The sequence below is a fragment of the Geotrypetes seraphini genome, chromosome 16 (assembly GCF_902459505.1).
Source record: "Geotrypetes seraphini chromosome 16, aGeoSer1.1, whole genome shotgun sequence".
NCBI lineage: Eukaryota > Metazoa > Chordata > Amphibia > Gymnophiona > Dermophiidae > Geotrypetes > Geotrypetes seraphini.
The window spans coordinates 14,712,673-14,733,181 of NC_047099.1; the positions used below are offsets into that span (position 1 = coordinate 14,712,673).

General features: G+C 42.3%; 1 protein-coding gene across 1 annotated transcript; it reads left to right on the forward strand.

The window, feature by feature from the left end:
* The first annotated feature begins 12,300 nt into the window (after window positions 1–12,300).
* Window positions 12,301–13,257, forward strand: LOC117349714 (olfactory receptor 146-like). The gene has a single exon (XM_033923307.1). It carries the CDS (start codon window positions 12,301–12,303, stop codon window positions 13,255–13,257), a length of 957 nt encoding a protein of 318 aa, XP_033779198.1.
* The last annotated feature ends 7,252 nt before the right edge of the window (window positions 13,258–20,509 follow it).

Here is a 20,509-nt window from a genome sequence, read left to right on the forward strand (position 1 = left end):
GAAGACAGGGCAGATGCTGGACCAGATGGGGTAGAGATGGGAAATACCCTGAACTGAGGAGAGAGAGAGATGGCTTTGGGAAGTCAGGCAGGCTCTGGGGGAGGTAGGCAGGAGGCAGGCTGGCTGGTTGGTTGGCTCTGGGGAAGATAGGCAGGCAGACTGGCTGACTTTGGGGGAGACAGGCAGACTGGCTTTGGGGGAGGCTAGGCTGGCAGGCTTTTTGGGATGGGGGTTGGATAAGGCTAGAAGGCAGTGAGGGGACATAGGAAGGAGGGATGAAGGAAGGAGAGAAAAATGGCAGAGAAGGGGGGGTTGTAAGTAGAAGAAAGGCCTGGACCAAAGGGGGAAAGACAGGAGGCAGAAGCAGGACTTTGGGAGGTGCAGACAGAGGGGAAGAGCCCTGGACGAAGAGCAGAGAGAGGCAAGATCATAACAGGGGAGGGAGATGAGAGAGACCTGGAACAAAGGTACAAAGGAGAACTGACACTGGATCTGGGGGCACTAAGGACATAGGAAGGAAGCACTGGGGCATTAAGGACATAGGAAGGAGGCCACTGGGGGGCTCTAGGACATAGTAAGGAAGGAAAGAGGGAATAGAAAGGGACAATTGTTGGGCCTGAGTGCAGAAAGAAATGAAAGATAGGATGCACAATCAGAAGTAAACGCAACCAGAGACTCATGAAATCACCAGACAGCAAAGGTAAGGGGCCCCCTTGCCACCTTGGTTTCTCATTTAAGTCCTAATTCCCATCGAAGTCCTAACCTCCCGGTTTTGCACATGCACGACCTGGTTGGGTTTCTATACTTATTACCTGGTTAGCTTTCTATACTTGTGTTACATCCCAGCACCTCTCTCAGTATCCCACGATCCCATTATCCCAGATTCCTGAGGGATAAAGGGATCATGGGATACTGAGAGAGGTGCTGGGATGTAACACAAGTATAGAAAGCTAACCAGGTATAAGTATAGAAACCCAACCAGGTCGTGCATGTACAAGACCGGAGGGTTAGGACTTCGAAGGGGAAGATAGGACTTAAATGAGAAACCAAGGTGGCAAGGGGGTCCCTTCTGGTGATTCAGACAGGTCGTGACCTGTTTGGGTCGCCGCGGGAGCAGACTGCCGGGCGGGATGGACCTGTGGTCTGACCGGGCGGAGGCACTGCTTATGTTCTTATGTTCTTATGTTCATTATGTAAGAAAAACAATTTTATTTTCAATTTAGTGATAAAATGTCAGTTTTGAGAATTTATATCTGCTGTCTATATTTTGCACTATATTTGTCTATTTTTCTATAGTTACTGAGGTGACATCGTGAAAAACCCCAAATATAAATGATAATGAACATTTTCTCTGCGTATAGGCTGTTTTGGTGTTTTTAAAATTTTATGATTACCATTATTAATAAATGAAAAATGAAATGGAAGAAATTGGGGGCAGGGCTAGGATGGGATTGGGGATGGGGCTAGGGCAGGATTGGGGTGGGGCTAGGGCGGGAATTGGGGGGCAGGACTGAATATTAATAGATGTCCCATTTTGATGAAAAAAATAAATGGTCACATTAGTGATCCAGAGCTAGGCATTGCAGTGCTAAATTGTCTAGAAAAGAATGCTACTCAATCACTGTTCGGATAGAATATTTAATTAGGGCAAGCTTCTATTTTTTCTCAGAATGCAATGGAAAAATCAAATTTTACCATGGTGACAGAATTTATCATTTTGGGGTTTCCAGAATTCCCAGACTTTCAGGTACCTCTTTTCTTTCTGCTTTTATTGATTTACCTGATGATTCTACTTGGGAATCTCACAATTATCATCATTGTGTGCCTGGACTCACACTTGCACACACCCATGTACTTTTACCTCAGCAACTTGTCCATGCTTGATTTCTCTTCTACCTCAATCTATCTTCCCAAGCTGCTGGATATTCTTCTAAGAAAGACACATCATATTTCGATGAATGGGGTGGTTTACACAGATGTATCCTGTATATTTCTTTTCTTGGGAATGTTTTGTACCTTCTTGTTTTCTTAATGATATGTTTATTTCATCATGTAAAATTTAAATTTCAATAAAATTTCAAAATATGAAAAAAATGGAACATCAGCACTGGCATAGGCTTAAGTAGTCTTGGGGGGAGAGGGTAGGCTAGAGAACCATAGAGAGGAGTACCCAGGACTATAAGCCACTGTATTTATGGTAAAAAATGTGAGGCTACAAAAAAACCAAAACAAAATCCTACTCTCCTGCCATATAGGTGGCATCTGCAGCCATAAGAGTTATTGGGGTTGTAGACAGTGAGTTTTGGGGGGCTCACCATGACCTATAATATAGTTCTGGTGAGATGTTTATGTGGCACCTTTGTTTGTAAAGTTCACAGTAGTGCCCTGTAAGGTGCCCTACTACTCTCTTGCCATGTCTGGCTAGTCCATCATTTTTTTGGGCCCTTCCTACATCCAAAAGGTCTTGTTCTGGACATTTTAGAATTGGGCAAAGAATGGTCGAGAATGTGGTATAAAGATATATGTACTGGCGGTCTGTATGATCAAACACCAGTATGGACAGAGAAACGAATTTCGAAAAAAAAAAAACCCCAAAAATTTGGGACTTACTTTTCGAGATAGATTCTTTTGCGGCTGCTGACTCTAGGCAATTAACATACGATGTCCAAATCAGACTTAGACATTTCTTTCAGTTATGGCCCTCCACATTAATACCATGTTTCCACGAAAATAAGACCTAGTCCAGGATTTGCCATCAGTTTCCCTTTCTCACCAAAATACCTCTCCCCACATTTCAATATGTATTGCACTAACAAGAAATCCCGCAGAATCCAGTTGTTTACCTTCCCCTCCATAAAATCATGCCAGCTCAAAAGATTTCATCGACAAAACCTTCGCCTTCCAGGCGGCCAGGCTGAACCCTTGGCTAGCCCAATGATGCTAGAGGCCCCAACCTACCTAGACTTCAGAAAACTTCTCAAAACACACCTCTTCCGCGAACAAGACCCTTAGTCCTTCCTCCCCGCATACACTCCACCCCCCCCCCACCCCCACCTCCCTCTCCCCCCCCTCTCCTGGTTTCCCACTCCCTCCATTTTATCTTCTAACCCAACTATGATAAACCTGTGCCTCCTTCCGCACTACCTGCAATTCCGATAAAATTTTTGTAAATCCGGGCTCAGACCGGATCCTAATGTAACGAATGTAAACCGCCTAGAACTCTTTGGGTATGGCGGGATATAAGAACCTAATAATAATAATAATAATAATAATAATAGGCTGTGTGGTGGGTGCGGGTGCTTGGGAGGGGGAGTTTCTCGCGCAAGGATTATGCTGCACGAGGGATGGGAGGGAGGGAAGGGAAGCTGGGCAAGGGTCCTGTTGCACAAGGAATGGAAGGGAGGGGAGGAAAGATGCTGCACATGTGGAGGAGAGAAAGGAAAGAGGTGAATTGGGGTGAAGGAGAGGAAGGGAGAGATGATCATGTAAATACCCCAAAAAATAAGACCTAGTGTGTTTTTTGGGCCTAAAATTAATATAAGACACTGTCTTATTTTCAGGGAAACATGGTAATTGTAAGCTCGTTTTGATACCAAATAGCTCTATGGTATTGTGTAAAGCACACTGAGCTATTAATTTGCTTTTGAGAGGTTATATTGCCTTGTTATGATATATGGTACTTAAGGAAGAGAGTAAAGCTGTTGCTAAAATTGGAATTCCACTTAGATCTATTGTATTAATTGGCAATTAGTGAGGTTTTGTGTTATGAAATGCTTTATATGTTGAATGGAGGTATGGTTGACAGGTGATTGGTGTGAATGGCAATGTTAAAAGAAACAAAAAATCTGAACCCATGGGCTCTGCACTCAGGCCTGCCCTGTTCCGGCCGACCAGATCCCGTTATGCCCAGCCTCGACAACACCTCACTCCCTCGACCTGCATGAGCAACGAGCAACGTCGGACAGAATTCGCATAGCGCTGGTGTGACGTGATAACATACATTTCTCTTCCCCCCACTGTGCCTATAGCTCTTCACCTGCGTGATCAACATCTTCAACCTGCTCACTGCAGCCTTGGCTCTCCCTCTTATGTCACTTCCGGGTCCCATGACTCAGGAGGTGACATCAGAGGGAGAGCCAATGCTAGGTGTGGGCATAGATGCTGCTCATACCAGGGAAGTTGAAGAGGTACATGGGAGAAGGGCACAGGAAGGGGGGGCACCACCAAACCCGTCCCTGAACCAGTTGCCCCCCACCCTAACTACTTCACTGTAGTAGCCAATTATTGAGGGCTTTATTTTAGTATTTATACACTGCTTATAGCCTAAGCAGTTTGTATTTAGGTACTCAAGTATTTCTCCCTATTGTACCGGTGGGCTCACAAATCTGACTAATATACCTGGGGAAATGGAGTGTTAATGACATGCACAAGATCACAAGGAACAGTGCTGGGCTTGAACCTGCAACCTCAGGGTGCTGAGGCTCCAACCCTAACCACTAGGCAACTCCTCCACTCCAACCACTATGCCAAGTTGTGCTTACAATATAGGACAAAGAAAGGACTTAAGGAAGCCAAGATGGTTACAGGGTGAGAAGTGTTGTAAGAGGCTCCTCCACTTACGGGGTTTTTTCTCTTTATTATAAGTTTTTGCCTACCTGCTTTTCTTAGCGGAGTTTTCCTTTCTGCAGTGCCGAAACGCAGGGGGAAACTGAGGAGTGATCTCCCTGCCTCCTCTGCCTCTTTGGTTACACGCCAGGCAGCTATTACTTCCTATGTTGTTCCTTTTGGATTGGGCGGATCTGCACTCCGAGGGAGATTGACCTCGGAGTTAGACAGTGACTTGTCGCTGAGCCCGATTGGGCCTTTAATGCCCCTCCGTCTCGGGATGATGTCGGGGAAACCATCAACTCAGCAGGAAGCGTCGGGGTGTAAGTCTCCGTCGGAGCCGATGTATCACCTTTGACCCCAGAGGTAGTTCAAACCCTGCCGGATTACCATCTACCAGACGGCAGTTGAATTTTTTCCTCACAATTTTTAATTTGAATTGCAGTTTGTTGAGTTGAGGTAATAAACTGGGAGCATAACTGATGAAGGCTCTCCATGGCTCCCCACAACACCTCCATGTCCACCACTGCTGACTTAATCAGGGGTCTCAGAGGCTGAATTGGAAAAACTATTCCATTTTCTGCACTCGTCTAATCTTCAGATGAAAGACAAAAATCTATTAATCAGGAAAATTTTAAATTTAGAAAATGCTAATAGGAATTTGAACTTGAGACTACTCAATTTTCCTGTTTCTAGAATGCAATCTCCTAGAGAACTTTTTCATTCTTTTTTGACATCGGTCTTGAAATTTTCTGAGACTAATATGCCTCCGCTGCAGAAATTGTATTATCTTAATCTGCTGAAAGAAGAAAAAGATAAGTCATCTACACATCCTGGAAACTTGGATCTTACCGGGATGTTGGAATCCTCTCTGCGAGAGCTACTCTGCTTGTGACCTTTGTCTTTATGCAAGACAAAGAAGCTGTTCTTCGTTTCTTTTACAGAACTGAGAATGTTGAATTTTATGACCACAAGATTTCCATTTTCACTGATGTTTCAAAGTGGAGGCAGGCTAGAAGGAAGAAATTTCTGATGTTTTGTCAGTCAGTTATGGGTCTGGGAGCAACCTATCAACTTAGATTTCCTTGTAAATGTTGTGTTACTTATCAGGCGAACAAATATATCTTCTATGAACCAGATTAATTGCAATTTTTTCTGGAAGGCAAAGCTGTCATAACGGTTCCAGACCCCTCCATGATTTCCACCACTCAGGACTAAATGTAAAAATCCAAAAGAACCCCTGTATTTCTATAGGACATGGTTATATATGACCGTAAATAAATTATTTAAGTTCAACTTCCCTTGGGGTATGGTTTCTCCCCTCTATTTGTGGACTATGTTCATGGTATTATTAATAGGTGTGAATGTTTTCACCCATTTTTTTCTTATTGGTATTTTCTTTTAAGATGTATATTTAATTTCTTTTATCAAAGTTTTCTGTTCTTTGATGTGAAAATGAATAAATAAATTTTTAAAAAAGAAAGAAAGGACTTAAGAGGTTGCAGCTACTCCAGAACACAGTGGCTAGAGGGCCAGTCCGCTGCTGATAGAGCTACACTGGCTGCCTGTCAAGTATAATATAAAATTTAAAATGAAGAAAGCTCAAATGGCCTAACTTTAGCCATCCAAATTTCACACTCCTTCTATAACTCAAGAATGAGAGAAAAATAGAAACCTTTAAAAATTGATGGCAGATAAAAACCAAATGGTCCTTCTACTCTGTCCATCCCCAGTAACCTCTTCATCTCTCTAAGAGATCCCACAAGCCTGTCCCATGATTTCAGACACAGTTTCTGCCTCTACCACTTCTTCCGGGAGGCTGTTCCACACATCTATCACCCTCTCTGTAAAAAAGTATTTCCTTAGATTACTCCTGAGCCTATCACCTCTTAACTTCATCCTATGCCCTCTAATTCCAGAGCTTCCTTTCAAATGAAAGAGACTCGATGCATGCACATTTACATCATGTAGGTATTTAAACATCTCTATCATATCTCCCCTCTCCTGCCTTTTCTGCAAAGTATACAGATTGAGATCTTTAAGTCTGTCCCCATACGCCTTATGATGAAGACCACGCTCAATTTTTGTAGCCTTCCTCTGGACCGACACCATCTCTTTTATATCTTTTTGAAGGTGTAGCCTCCAGAATTATACATAATATTCTAAATAAGGTCTCACCAAAGTCTTATACAGGGATTCAATACCTCCTTTTTCCTACTTGTCATACCTTTCCCTATGCACTATAGCATCCTTCTAACTTTTGCCTTCACCTTTTCAACCTATTTGGCCACCTTAAGATCAACACTATAAATTACCTTTTCTCTCTCCGTGTCAAGTTCGAAGGAAATTATTCTTCAAATGCACTTTCAAGTTCCAAGACCCCCAAATTTGAAACTGCCTCCCTCCTATCTTCACTCTAGGAAGGTGTTAAAAATGTATCTGATTTCATCATGGTATTGCTATGATTCATAATGTCTATGTTGCTAACCTTATGAATCTTATGTAAGCCTCAATGATTCCCAGTTAACATTTGTTGGATATAAGAAACAATATGATATTGTATAATGGCCAGATTTGAGCAGCTTTTATAGAATCCGGAGGTTAAAAGTTATTTTTCAGACTAACTGGACTTCCATTCTTCTTGCCTATTGCCCCCTGCATGGATAGAAATGTATTCAAATAGAAAGGAGTAAAAAGTGGTCTGGGTGATGCAACACTGATTTGACTAGAGAAGAAGGCTATAAAATCACTATTCAAACAGCTTTAACCAAACAGTAGTCATGACTTACATGGAAACCCATTAGAGAATGACACAGTAACAAAATTCATCATCGTTCCTGTCCCCGCGGATAACCGCGGGAAATAATCCCATGTCATTTTCTAGTGTCTATTTCATCCTCTGTCCTTCTACACCAGCATTCTTCAAAGCAAAGCTTGTGGGTCAGTGGTTGTGGCCATTAATGCTCTGTTTCTTCCATCTCTCCTTAAAGAATGGCATGAAGATGGTTTCCTGCGGTTATCCGCGGGGACGGGAACGGTGATGAATTTTGTCACCGTATCATTCTCTAAAACCCATCTGATTTAGGACTGCAGATTCAGTTGTCCTAATTAATCAGATCAGATGCAAAGATAAGTAGATAAGTCATTCACGTATCTTTATATAGTGATCAGACAGCTGAATATTGCACCCACACTTGTGAGCCTAGGGTAAGTACCCATAGTATACACAAAAAAACAAGAGCCACACAAACGGGGACAGGCATCTCATCACAAATTTGGAGAGCAATGTATGTTAACACACACAGCTTGGGCTACAAAATCCTGGAACTAGAAACAGAGATAAGGAATGCTGACCTTGACGTAGTAGAGATATCCGAGACCTGGTTCACAGTCTCGCATGTGTGGGATATGATTATACCAGGCTACAATCTACTTCGTCGGGACAGAGAGGGCAAGTTAGGAGGGGGGGTAGCACTATACACTAAGGATAATATCAAAACTACTAGAATCACAGAGGTTAGATACACAGGGGAATCACTTTGGGTAATCCTGGCCAGAGGGAATGAAAAATGCCTTTACCTCGGTGTGGTATACAGACCTCCAAGGCAACAGGAAGACAAAGACAAGGAATTGATAGAGGACATAGAGAACATCACTTTGCGTGGTGACACTACTGTTAGGGGACTTCAACATGCCAGATGCAGATTGGAACACACTCTCTGCGACTACGAGTGGTAGCAGAAGAATATTAACCCCCATTAAAGATGCACAACTTAAACAAATGGTATTAGAGCCCACCAGGGAACAGGCAATACTGGACCTGGTACTCACAAATGGAGACAGTGTCACGGAGGTATCAGTAGGAGACACGCTGGCCTCCAGTGACCACAACATGGTATGGCTCAAGCTCAGAAAAGGCTTCTCTAAATCAAACACAGCGACGAGGGTCCTCAACTTTAGAGTCGCAGATTTTGACCACATGAGAGACTTTTTTCCATCAAGAGCTGCAAAACCATGCAGAAACTGACAATCTGGAAACTATGTGGTCAAATCTGAAATCCATCCTGAACGAAGCAACTAGCCGCTACATAAATACAGTAAGCAAACGCCGGAGAAACAAAAAACCACAATGGTTCAGCAAGGAAATAACGGACCTCATTAAAAAGAAAAAAGAAGCATTTATCACCTACAAACATCTTGGGAAAAGGGAGGCAAAAGAAGACTATCTGGCCAGATCTAAAGCTGTCAAAAAAGCAGTCAGGGAGGCCAAACTTCGAACAGAGGAAGATCTAGCACGGAACATTAAAAAAGGGGATAAATCCTTCTTCAGGTACATTAGCGACAGGAAGAGAAACAAGGATGGGATAGAACACCTTAGGCAGTCAGACGGAAACTACGCAGAATCTGATTCTACCAAGGCAGAACCACTAAACGAATACTTCTGCTCAGTATTCACCTGTGAAGCACCGGGAGCTGGTCCAAAACTACAGACAAGAGACAGCCAAAATGATGTGTTTCACGATTACGAGTTTACACCCAGTAGCGTCTACTACAAACTTTCAAGACTCAAAGTAGACAAAGCCATGGGACCTGACAATCTACACCCCAGGGTGCTCAGAGAGCTGTGTGAAGTTCTGGCTGAACCACTATCCGTGCTCTTCAATCTTTCCATGCGCACGGGAAGAGTACCCCTGGACTGGAAAACAGCTAACGTAATTCCACTCCACAAAAAGGGCTGCAGAACAGAAACAGAAAATTACAGACTGGTGAGTCTCACATCTATAGTATGCAAACTCATGGAAACACCGATCAAACAGAAACTCGACAAAATTCTAGACAAAGAAAATCTACGTGATCCACACTGTCAGCCTAGAGGCCTCTGGGAGATTATATCAATCTGACCCTGGCATGGGAAGGCAGATAGACCCTTAGTGCAGGGAAACTGTTTTAAGTAGCCCTGATTGATATATTTTAAGTTTCAAGTAGCCCTGCTTGAATCATGGCTAGCTAAAAGGTGTTAATGTTTGATTAAGAGGGTGCTTAGGACAATGGTGCACAGATCAAGCCAGAGACTTAATCCCATCACCATGCTTACAGGTATCTCACCCTCCTTAGCAATTAAATTAACCATTGTTTCAAACAGTTTACAAATTCTAAACAGAAAGATACTGGGGCATACAGGTTTCTATATTGAGCCAAGGTATAAAAGCCTGCTCTCTGCAACACACAGCTCTCTCTCTCTTTTTCTATGGAGCTATCTCTTGGCTCTTTGCTCGGCACTCTGGTTCTGTCTTGGCTCTCCCTCTCTCTGTCTATCCTTCCCTTTATCTATGGAACACGAAGCTTCCTAGAACTGCAAGCTTCTATGTCCCTCTCTGCCTCTGACCTCTGTAAGGCAGTGAGACTGCTTGCTCTCTGCTTAAGTGTAATGCTCTCTGCTTAATTGTAATGCTTATAAATATTACTTTTCTGTAAGACTATTTCTATAATATATTCTTTATATAATCACCCCTGGCTGTGCTTCTTATTTGATTTTATCCCTAATGAAACTTCTGTGAAGGAACTGAACCTGGGACCTGGCGTTTTTCAGTACGCCTTTCACTTAACCCCTACCACCTAATATTGTGGGGACCACTTTCAAACTGACATCTCCCATAATTTTTTTACACACACCAACACGGATTTACCAGGGGAAGGTCCTGCCAATCTAATCTGATTGACTTCTTTGACTGGGTGACTAGGCATCTGGATTCCGGGGAGTCCTTGGACGTGATATATTTGGACTTCAGCAAAGCTTTTGGTAGCGTCCCACACCGCAGGCTGTTGAACAAACTAAAATCTATGGGATTAGGAGATACACTCACTACATGGGTTAGGGATTGACTAAGCGGTAGGCTTCAAAGGGTGATGGTAAACGGTACCCTCTCCAAAACGTCAGCAGTGATGAGTGGAGTACCTTAGGGCTCCGTCTTAGGGCCAATTCTATTCAATTTATTCATAGGAGATATGACCCATGGGCTTAGAGGAAAAGTATCACTGTTTGCTGACGACGCCAAACTATGCAACATAGTAGGTAAAATCAGTGTGCCTGACATTATGACGCAGGACCTACGGCAGCTGGAACAGTGGTCGTCAACTTGGCAGCTAAGCTTCAATGCTAAAAAATGTAAAGTGATGCACCTAGGTAAAAAAAATCCGCACAGAACTTACACACTAAATGGTGAAACCTTGTCCAGGACCACAGTGGAACGTGATTTAGGGGTGATCATTAGCGATGATATGAAGGCTGCCAATCATGTGGAGAAGGCTTCGTCCAAGGCAAGACAAATGATGGGCTGCATCTGTAGGGGTTTTGTCAGCAGAAAACCTGAAGTCATAATGCCGCTGTACAGATCCATGGTGAGACCTCATCTGGAGTATTGTGTTCAATTCTGGAGACCACACTACCGGAAAGATGTGTTGAGAATTGAGTCAGTTCAGCGAATGGCTACCAGGATGGTCTTGGGGCTCAGGGATCTCACGTATGAAGAAAGGCTAAAAAAACTACGGATGTACTCACTGGAGGAACGAAGAGAGAGGGGAGACATGATTGAGACCTTTAAGTATATCACGGGACGTATAGAGGTGAAAGATGATATCTTCTGTCTTACAGGGCCCTCAGTTACCAGAGGGCATTCGCTGAAAGTCAGGGGAGGGAAATTTCAAGGTGATGCCAGGAAGTACTTCTTCACCGAAAGGGTAGTCGATCATTGGAACGAGCTACCTCAGCAGGTGATTGAGGCCAACAATGTGTCAGATTTTAAGAGAAAATGGGATATTCACGTGGGATCTATAGGGGAGTAAAAGTTGGGGAGTGGGTCATTGGTATGGGCAGACTCGATGGGCTGTGGCCCTTTTTTGCCGTCAATTTCTATGTTTCTATGTTTCTATAATGTATTACTACTATTGAAAGTCCACTGGGAGAAAAACCCCCAATTCTTTAGAAAAACTTGCATAGACTAAGGTCCTTGCCAGCACTTTATTTATACATATAAATTATTTATCTTCAACCACTGTATACCATGAACTCATTTGTGATGGAAAGACCATCAAACATTTTGCATGTGTGCATATAACTAGAGATGAATTAATGATCTCTACTGGGCACAGCTATTCTTCTCAACTTTTAGGATTCTTCAGTGATCCAAGACATCAACATTGGTTTCTCTGGGACCCATCAGCTTGCCAGAAAAATAACACAAATTTTGAACATACTTCAGAAGTATATGGATGACACTAGCAAGGTCAGATAAAAAAAGATGGAGAAGTGGAGTATGTGCTGGGTTGCTAATGGAAATTTCCATTGATATGTTGCCTCAACTATATGAATCTCAATTGTACAGATTGAATGAGACATTCGGGCCTTTATCTGCCTTCATTTACAATGTCACTAAGAAACAAAGCACTCAAAGCACAATTAGGTGTTTCATCCTTCATTTCACTTATGAAACTTCTGGGATCATTTCCCAAATGGACCGACAGCAAAGAATAAATATTCAGGTCTTAATTTGGGTTACCAGATTTCAGATGATGTAAACTCTCCTCTTTATTAAAGGTAAGAAATTAAGCACCTGAATAGGAATGATAAATTTAAAATCCAATCAAAACCCAAAGACTTGATGACTTTCCAACAAGACTCCTCACTCATGAAACTGAATGAAGGACTTATTGGTGTTTAAAACTGAGAATCCAATGGAAAAGGTAAATTTTACCACAGTGACAGAATTTATCATTTTGGGGTTTCCTGAATTTCCAGACCTGCAGGTACCTCTTTTCTTTCTGCTTCTATTGATTTACCTGATCATCCTAATGGGGAATCTAACTATTATCATCATAGTGTGCCTGGACTCTTGCTTGAAAACCCCTATGTACTTTTTCCTCAGTAACTTGTCTTTTCTTGATATCTTTTGCACCTCAGTCTTTCTTCCCAAGCTGCTGGATATCCTTCTAAGAAAGACTCATCATATTTCAAAGAACGGATGCTTTACACAAATGTATATTTTTCTGTCTCTGACTGGCACTGAATTTTTAATTCTTTCAATCATGGCTTATGATCGCTATATTGCAATATGTCAACCTCTGTCTTACCATTTGATTATGAATCAAAAAGTTTGTATCCTCATGAGTACAGGAACATGGATCTTAGGGTTTCTGCTACCTTCATCTTATTATATTTTTATACTTCAGTTCTCTTTTTGTGGACTCAATGAGATTAACCATTTCTTCTGTGATTTCTCAGCATTGCTAAAGCTTTCTTGCAGCAGTACCTCATCTCTTCAATGTGTAGTTTATATTTTGAGCGTACTTGTAGCTTGTCCATCCTTTATCTGCACCCTCACATCTTATGTGTACATCATCTCCACCATCCTGAGGATCCGTTCCACAGAGGGGAGACGTAAAGCCTTCTCTACCTGCTCTTCTCACCTCACAGTTGTATGTCTGTTCTATTTGACTGTGATATGTGTATACATTAGACCACCATCCATGCAATCAATAGATATAAACAAAGTTATTTCTATATTGTATAATACTTTAATTCCAATGTTTAATCCTGTAATTTACAGCCTGAAAAACAAGGATGTAAAACACGCCTTTAGAAAATATTTCTGCTGATAGCAATTGTATACATTAAATTTTCCCAAAGATGTTTTAACCTTAATCTGTGAGTCTCTTACTGAAAAGATCTAGCTGTGTACACTAAAGGTAAAGTTTAGGAATTGATTCTATAACAAGCTTCTTATGTTAGGCAGCAAGGACGTATTGAAATGCTGGTAATGCAATCATGTGTGTGTGTGTGTGTGTGTACCACAGCAGCAGCTTCTACCGCAGGTTTATAAAAGGATACCATAATTATTTATTACTTTATAAAGTTGGGATATTAGAATATAACTACAGAGAGAAAGAGGATCCTTTTGTGTGACACTGCCATAAGGGGAAGTGCAGCTCAATGTCATCGTGGATCATGCTAATGATTGTTATAAAATGTTACCATATATTCTCGAATATAAACTGAGCCCAGTCAATTCTGGCACATCCCACCTCCTTCTATCCTCCCAGACTTTTAAAAACCTACCTTTTAAGCACTGGTTTGTCAAGTGGTGAACCGGGCCAGAATCAATCTTCCTACTCTCCTTCCCCATGCAGCGTCACTATCTGAAATGGCTGCTACAATTTCTCACGACAACCTCATAAGTTACCGTATTTTCACACATATAACGCGTGCGTTATACACGATTTTACAAACTGTGCATAACTATGCGCGTTATACGTGTGAGCGCGTTGTACAAATTTTTTTTTTTCACTCTGATCCGGCATTCCCCCTGCGAACCAGCATCCTCCCCCCTGCTCGCATCACCCCTCCTACCCCGCGATCCTACATCCCCCCCAGCACCGCAAAGACAACTCTTACCCGATTGGGCACCGGCACCAGCACCAATGCACAGGATGTGCCAGTGCCAGTGCCCGAGATCCTCCCTCGTTGGGCTGGGCTGGGCGGTGCGAGAGAGATCCTCCTTCTTCCTGTGCCGGGCTGGACTAGGCTTTTAGCATTTGTGCATGCTCAAAGCCTTCTGGTCTCGCTCTCTCCGAGATAATCTCGGAGAGAGCGAGACCAGAAGGCTTTAAGCATGCGCAAATGCTCAAAGCCCAGTCCAGCCCGGCACAGGAAGAAGGAGGATCTCTCTCGCACTGCCCAGCACAGCCCAGCCCGGCCCAGCCCAACGAGGGAGGATCTTCGGGCACTGGCACTGGCACATCCTGTGCATTGGTGCTGGGTCCGGTGCCCAATCGGGTAAGAGTTGTCTTTGCGGTGCTGGGGGGGATGTAGGATCGCAGGGGAGGGGGGAGGTGATGCGAGCGGGGGGGAGGATGCCGGTTCGGAGTAGGCGGAAGGAGGTTTTATCGTGCACGGTGTACCCGTGTGCGCGCTATATTAAAATTTTATTACATAATGTCTGTTCCCCGCGCGGTATATGAGTGAAAATACGGTCATCTTGTTAGGTTGCCGTAAGAACTCACAGCAGCCATTTAAGAGAGCAATTCTGCATAGAGAAGGTGCATAGGAAGATTGCTCCTGCCCCAGTTTACCAGTGGACAACCAGAGCTGCTAAAGTATTTTTTTTAATTTGGGAGGCTAGAGGAAAGTGGGATGTGTCAGAGTTCACCGCGACAGGAATCCCTCCTGTCCTAGCCCACCACTGGACCACAATGGCTTATAACAAGGCAGGTGCGGGCTTGCAACAGGTTCAGCAGTGGTCAGATGGACACTGAACAGAACATAAACTGAGAATCCAATTTTTTTGGCCATTTATTGGCCCCCAAATCTCAGTTTATATTCGATTATATACAATATATTAATAATTGTAAGCTAGTTTCAATATAAAATAGCTCCATTGTATTGTGTAAAGCACATTGGGCTATTAATTTGCTTTTGGTAGGTTATATTGACTTGTGATGACATTATGATAGATGTAATTAAGGAAAAGAGTAAAGCTGTGGCTAAAATTGGAATTCCACTCGGATCTATTGTGTTAATTGGCGATTTGTGAGGTTTATGGTATGAATGTTTTGTGTGTTGAATCATAGGCGTCAGATTGGGGTACCATAGAGGCCATGGCCTCCCCAATAATTGCCCATCCTGTAGGTCAGGGGGTATGCAGACTGACCACCGCCCATTACTGCTGCTGCTCCCTACCTGCTGCTGCCGCTCGCCATCGCAACTGCAGGAAGGGAAGGGAAGAGCCAGGTGTCTGCAGCGAATGCACGCCACTGACCCACTAGCCTTCCCCTGATGTCAATTCTGATGTTGGAGAGAAACCTTCTCTCTGATGTCAGAATTTATGTTGGGGGAAGGCTTGTGGGCCAGACCTACTGCATGCGCCTGGTTTTTCCCTTCCTTTCTTGAATTTGCTGAAGCAGAGGGCGGCAAGCAGCAGCGGACTAAGGGGGAGGAAGAATCAGTGGTGGGTAGGCCAGCTTCAGCTCGATAGGGGGGAGAGAGGCAGGCTGGCTTTGGTGGTGGAATGGGGGAAGGAAGAATCAACAGTGCTTAGGCCAGGCTTCGGTGCAGAAGGGTGGGAGGCAGGCAGGCAGGCTGGCTTTGGAGGAGGGGGTGGGACAAAGGCTGGAAGGCAGTGAGGGGGATATAGGAAGGAGGGAGAGAGGCAAAGAAAGGTGGGGGGTTGTAAACAGAAGAAAGTCAGAGAGATAGAGAAAGGCCTGGACCAAAGGGGAAAGACAGGAGGCAGATGCTGGACTATGGGAGGTACAGACAGAGGGGGAGATACTTGAGGAAGAACAGAGTGATGGAAGATCATAACAGAGGACGGAGAAAGAGGGAGACCTGGAACAAAGCTAGTTGTAGGTACAAATAATAATAACTTTATTTTAGTATACCGCAATACCAGAATTGACACTGGATCTGGGGAGGGTAAGCAGAGGGAAAAGAGATAGAGACCTGGACCCAAAAGGGTTGGGGCTAGATTGTGAATGAAAGAAAGAAAGAAGGAAGGAGGGGCAGAGCTTGATAAGATGTCATCTCGCAGCAGCATGCCGACATTGTAGCAGACTTTGAGTCTTTTTCCTCCCCAGAGATGGTTAAAAGAAAGTCTAAGCACCCGGGGTTACCGGGTGAATGATTACCTATAGTAGGCCCGATGGACGAATTTGTGCAGCAAAGCCATGTGACGCAGCAGTATCTGGAGAGTAATACCTCGGCTGGAGGGGAAGCGCTGGTTGAGGCGCGTCTCCCTTCTTTTGAGGGTGTCAGCCTCTCTCCGGAGGAACAGAGTCCTCCGGCTTGCCCTGATGCGGCGAAAGTGGAAGCTGGTGTAGTTGGAGAGGAGCAGCCGATGCTGAGTCCTATTCAGGATGCCTTCCTGCTTGCCTGGTAGAGCAAAGTTCCCAGAGCCATATGGAAGCAGGGGGAGTGGGCAGTTTCATCTAAACAGCCGCGAGGAGAAGAGGATCAGATAAAAGCTGTTTCAGGAATATCTGCAGCAAACGCAAGTACTTTGGCTTTACCAGGGGCATCCAGAACTGAGTTTTTGCCCTTACCTAAACCTAAAGTTTTTAATATGTAAATGATTTGGGAGGCTATTTCAAATCTCCAGTCTACCCTGGGAAACCAGATACAGCAACTCTCTCAAAATTGTACTGCAGTACTATCAGAAAATTTGGATTTGAAGAATAGAGTTTCGGTATTGGAAAATAAATCAAATGACTGTGACACCAGAATAAAATTATTGAAAGCACAAGCACTAACTTGGGTTAAATATAGTGCAAGTATACATTTCAAACAAGAAATGGTGGAAAACTCCATTAGGAGAAGTAACTTGTGGATTATGAATTTTCCAAAATTATTTTCCATATCGGCAAAAGATATATTTAAGCATTACCTAAGTGAAGTTTTGAAAGTACCTGATTCCTCACATCCACCTCTCTCTAAAATATATTATTTATCTGTGAGATCTAGGTCTCAAAATCCCAATCAGCAGAATTTATCTGCAGATAGTTTGGATTTAACTGATTTTCTAGAGAGGTCGGAAACTGAGACTCAGGTACCAGCTACACTATTACTACAGTTTGCCATTGATTCAGATAGGGAATGGATGTTAAAAATATTCTTCAAATATAAAGATGTTCCCTTTTTGTCTAATATTGTAGGAATGTACCAAGATGTTTCACGTCCGACACAGAGGAGAAGGAAACAGTTTCTCATACTGAGACCTAAGGTGGTTCAGTTGGGGGCGACCGTTGTTCTGAGGTACCCCTGTAAATGTGCAATGATTTATAAAGAGAACAGATATGTTTTTTATGAACCGCAGCAGCTATCTAAATTTATTACTTTTTAGGATAGTAAGTGATAATTAATCCTGATTCTCAAACCGTTTATAAGGAATGTTCCGTGGCATTTGAGCCTCCTTTTGGTTTTCCTGGTCACATAAATTATTTGTAAATTTTCAGCAATTTCAGCACCGTCTCCATCTGATTGTGGACTAACTATATTGTGTAATCCAAAAATTTTCCTTGATTTATGGAGATTTGATGATATTTCTGATTTCATAATATTTTTTCTTATGTTTTGATTTTGATTGTCAAAATTGTAAAACTAATAAAGAAAGAAAATAAAAAGAAAGAAAGAAAGATTGGATGCACAGTCAGAAGGAAGTACAACCAGAGACTCATGAAACCACTAGACAACAAAGGTAGGAAAAATGGTTTTATTTTCAATTTAGTGATCAAAATGTGTCAGTTCTGAGAATTTATATCTGCTGTCTATATTTTGCACTATAGTTGTCTATTTTTCTATAGTTGTTACTGAGGTGACAATGCATATTTTAAAGTAATTTGCCTTGACATCTTTGAAAAAATACCTGAATATAAATGATAATTAACATTTTCTCTGTGTATACTGTGCTTTGTGTTGGTTCATAGTCAAATGCATGCAAGTGGTGCGCTCAGTTATCGTGTGCGTGATAGTATTTGCGGCTAATTGTCCTGCATGAAATTGTGTCACGCACAATTGTCCTGCACTGAAATGTCTATGCGTATTTGATTGCGTGCATTTGTCTTGCGCAGATTTGACTTGCCACCCACAAAATGGCACCCAGCAACATATCAACCAAACTTTTCCATACGTCCCAAACAGACCACTCCAATCCCAGGAGGAAACATATCTTTACATCCCTGCTGGAAGCGCCCTACAACTCCAGAGCGTCAGACACTATTCCTACTCCCACTTCCTACCAAGTTACTGAAATCAACTGCCTCCTCACATCAGATCACTCAAAGGGCTTCTGAACTCCAGGAAAGCAATAAACTTACCTCTTCTTATAAATCCAGTCACTCCCTTCACACCATATGTATTCTAATGTAGACTGAACTAGATCCACTCTGGTTATTAACTGAAGATGGAAATAAACGTATGTTAGCTTAAAGACAAAATTGTATGCTAAACCTGACTCTGTATATCTAACATTATTGTACAAATGTAAATTCATAATTTGTCTATGCTTTATGTATGTCAACCTTGTTACCCATTCTGAGCTCGTTGGAGAGAACAAATAAATAAAACATTACAGTTAAAGCACCTACCGGAGCCTAAAAAAAGGCTCTGGAATCACATCTATATAGATGCTTTACGGCAGTTAACACTATGGGCATGGCTAATGCCAGAAGTGATGTTAGGTGTGGTAAAGTGCCTATGTAGATACAATGTACAATAAAGTTATGTGCCAGAAATGTAGGCCTGGAAAACACTGGCCTACAGTTCTGATGCCTATCTTTCGCACTGTTGTATGACTGACATGCCATCAGTGAGTGCTTTTTAGGCGGCTGCTGATATTGGTACTAAATAGAGAATCTGGGCCTTATTGAATCTCAGCTGTACAGATTGGATGAGCCATTTGGGTCTTTGCCTGCTTTCTTTTACCGCACAATGTCACTAGGTAACAAAGCACAATTAGATGTTTCTTCCTTCATTTCATATACTCATCTTCTGGGGTCAATTCCCAAATGGACTTACAGCAAGAATAAATAATACATTCTTAATACAGGTTAACAGATCTCCGATGATGCAAGCTCTTCTGTTTATCGAAAGGTATGAAGTAAGGCATGTTCTTAGAAATGATAAATTTAAGTCCTTTATGATTTTCCAACAAGGCTCCTCACTCATGAAACTGAATGAATGACTTGTTGGTATTTTAAACTCAGAATCCAATGGAAGAGGCAAATTTTACCACAGTGACAGAATTTATCATTTTGGGATTTCCAAAATTTCCAGAGCTACAGGTACCCCTTTTCTTTCTGTTTTTATTGATTTACCTGATCATTGTAATGACAAATCTCACTATTATCATCATCATGTGCCTGGACTCTCGCTTGCACACCCCCATGTACTTTTTCCTCAGTAGCCTGTCCATTTTTGATATCTCTTCTACCTCAGTTTCTCTTCCCAAGTTGCTGGATATCCGGATATCCTAATAAGAAAGACTCATCATATTTCAATGAATGGCTGTTTTACACAATTTTATTTCTTTCTATCTCTGACTAGCATGGAATTTGTACTTCTCTCAGTCATGGCTTATGATCGTTATGCTGCAGTATGTCAACCTCTGTCATACCATTTGATTATGAATCAGAAAGTTTGTATCCTCATGAGAAAAGGAACATGGATATTTGGTTTTTTGCTACCTGCATCTTTTCATATTTGTATTACTCAGTTCTCTTTTTGTCACTCCAATGAGATTAATCATTTCTTCTGTGATCTATCAGCACTGGTAAAACTTTCTTGCAGCAGCACTTCATCTATTCAATATGTAGTTTATATTGTAGGTTGTCTTCTAGGGGTGCCCTGCTTTATCTTAACCCTCACATCTTATGTCTATATCATTTCCACCATCCTGAGGATCCGTTCCACAGAGGGGAGATGTAAAGCCTTCTCTACTTGCTCTTCCCACCTCACAGTTGTATGTCTCTACTGTTTGACTTCAATATGTGTGTACATTAGACCACCATCCATGCAATCAATGGATATAAACAAAGTTATTTCAATATTGTATAATACTTTAATTCCAATGTTTAATCTTCTAATTTATAGCCTGAAAAACAAGGATGTAAAAAATGCCCTTAGAAAATGTTTATGCTAGTGAATGACAAGGGGACAGGTACCCACGGGTATCCATGGATCGAGGAAAGTGGCAGAGCCTGAGGGGCACTTATGGTGACAGAGCCCATGGGGACAGGCACAAACTTTATCCCCATGTCATCCTCTTTAAAAACTTGAACCTAATATCAATATATAAAAACTGAACACATCTTAGACAATTGCCAACAGAATTCATTGATTAAAAAAACTGCAGAAGTT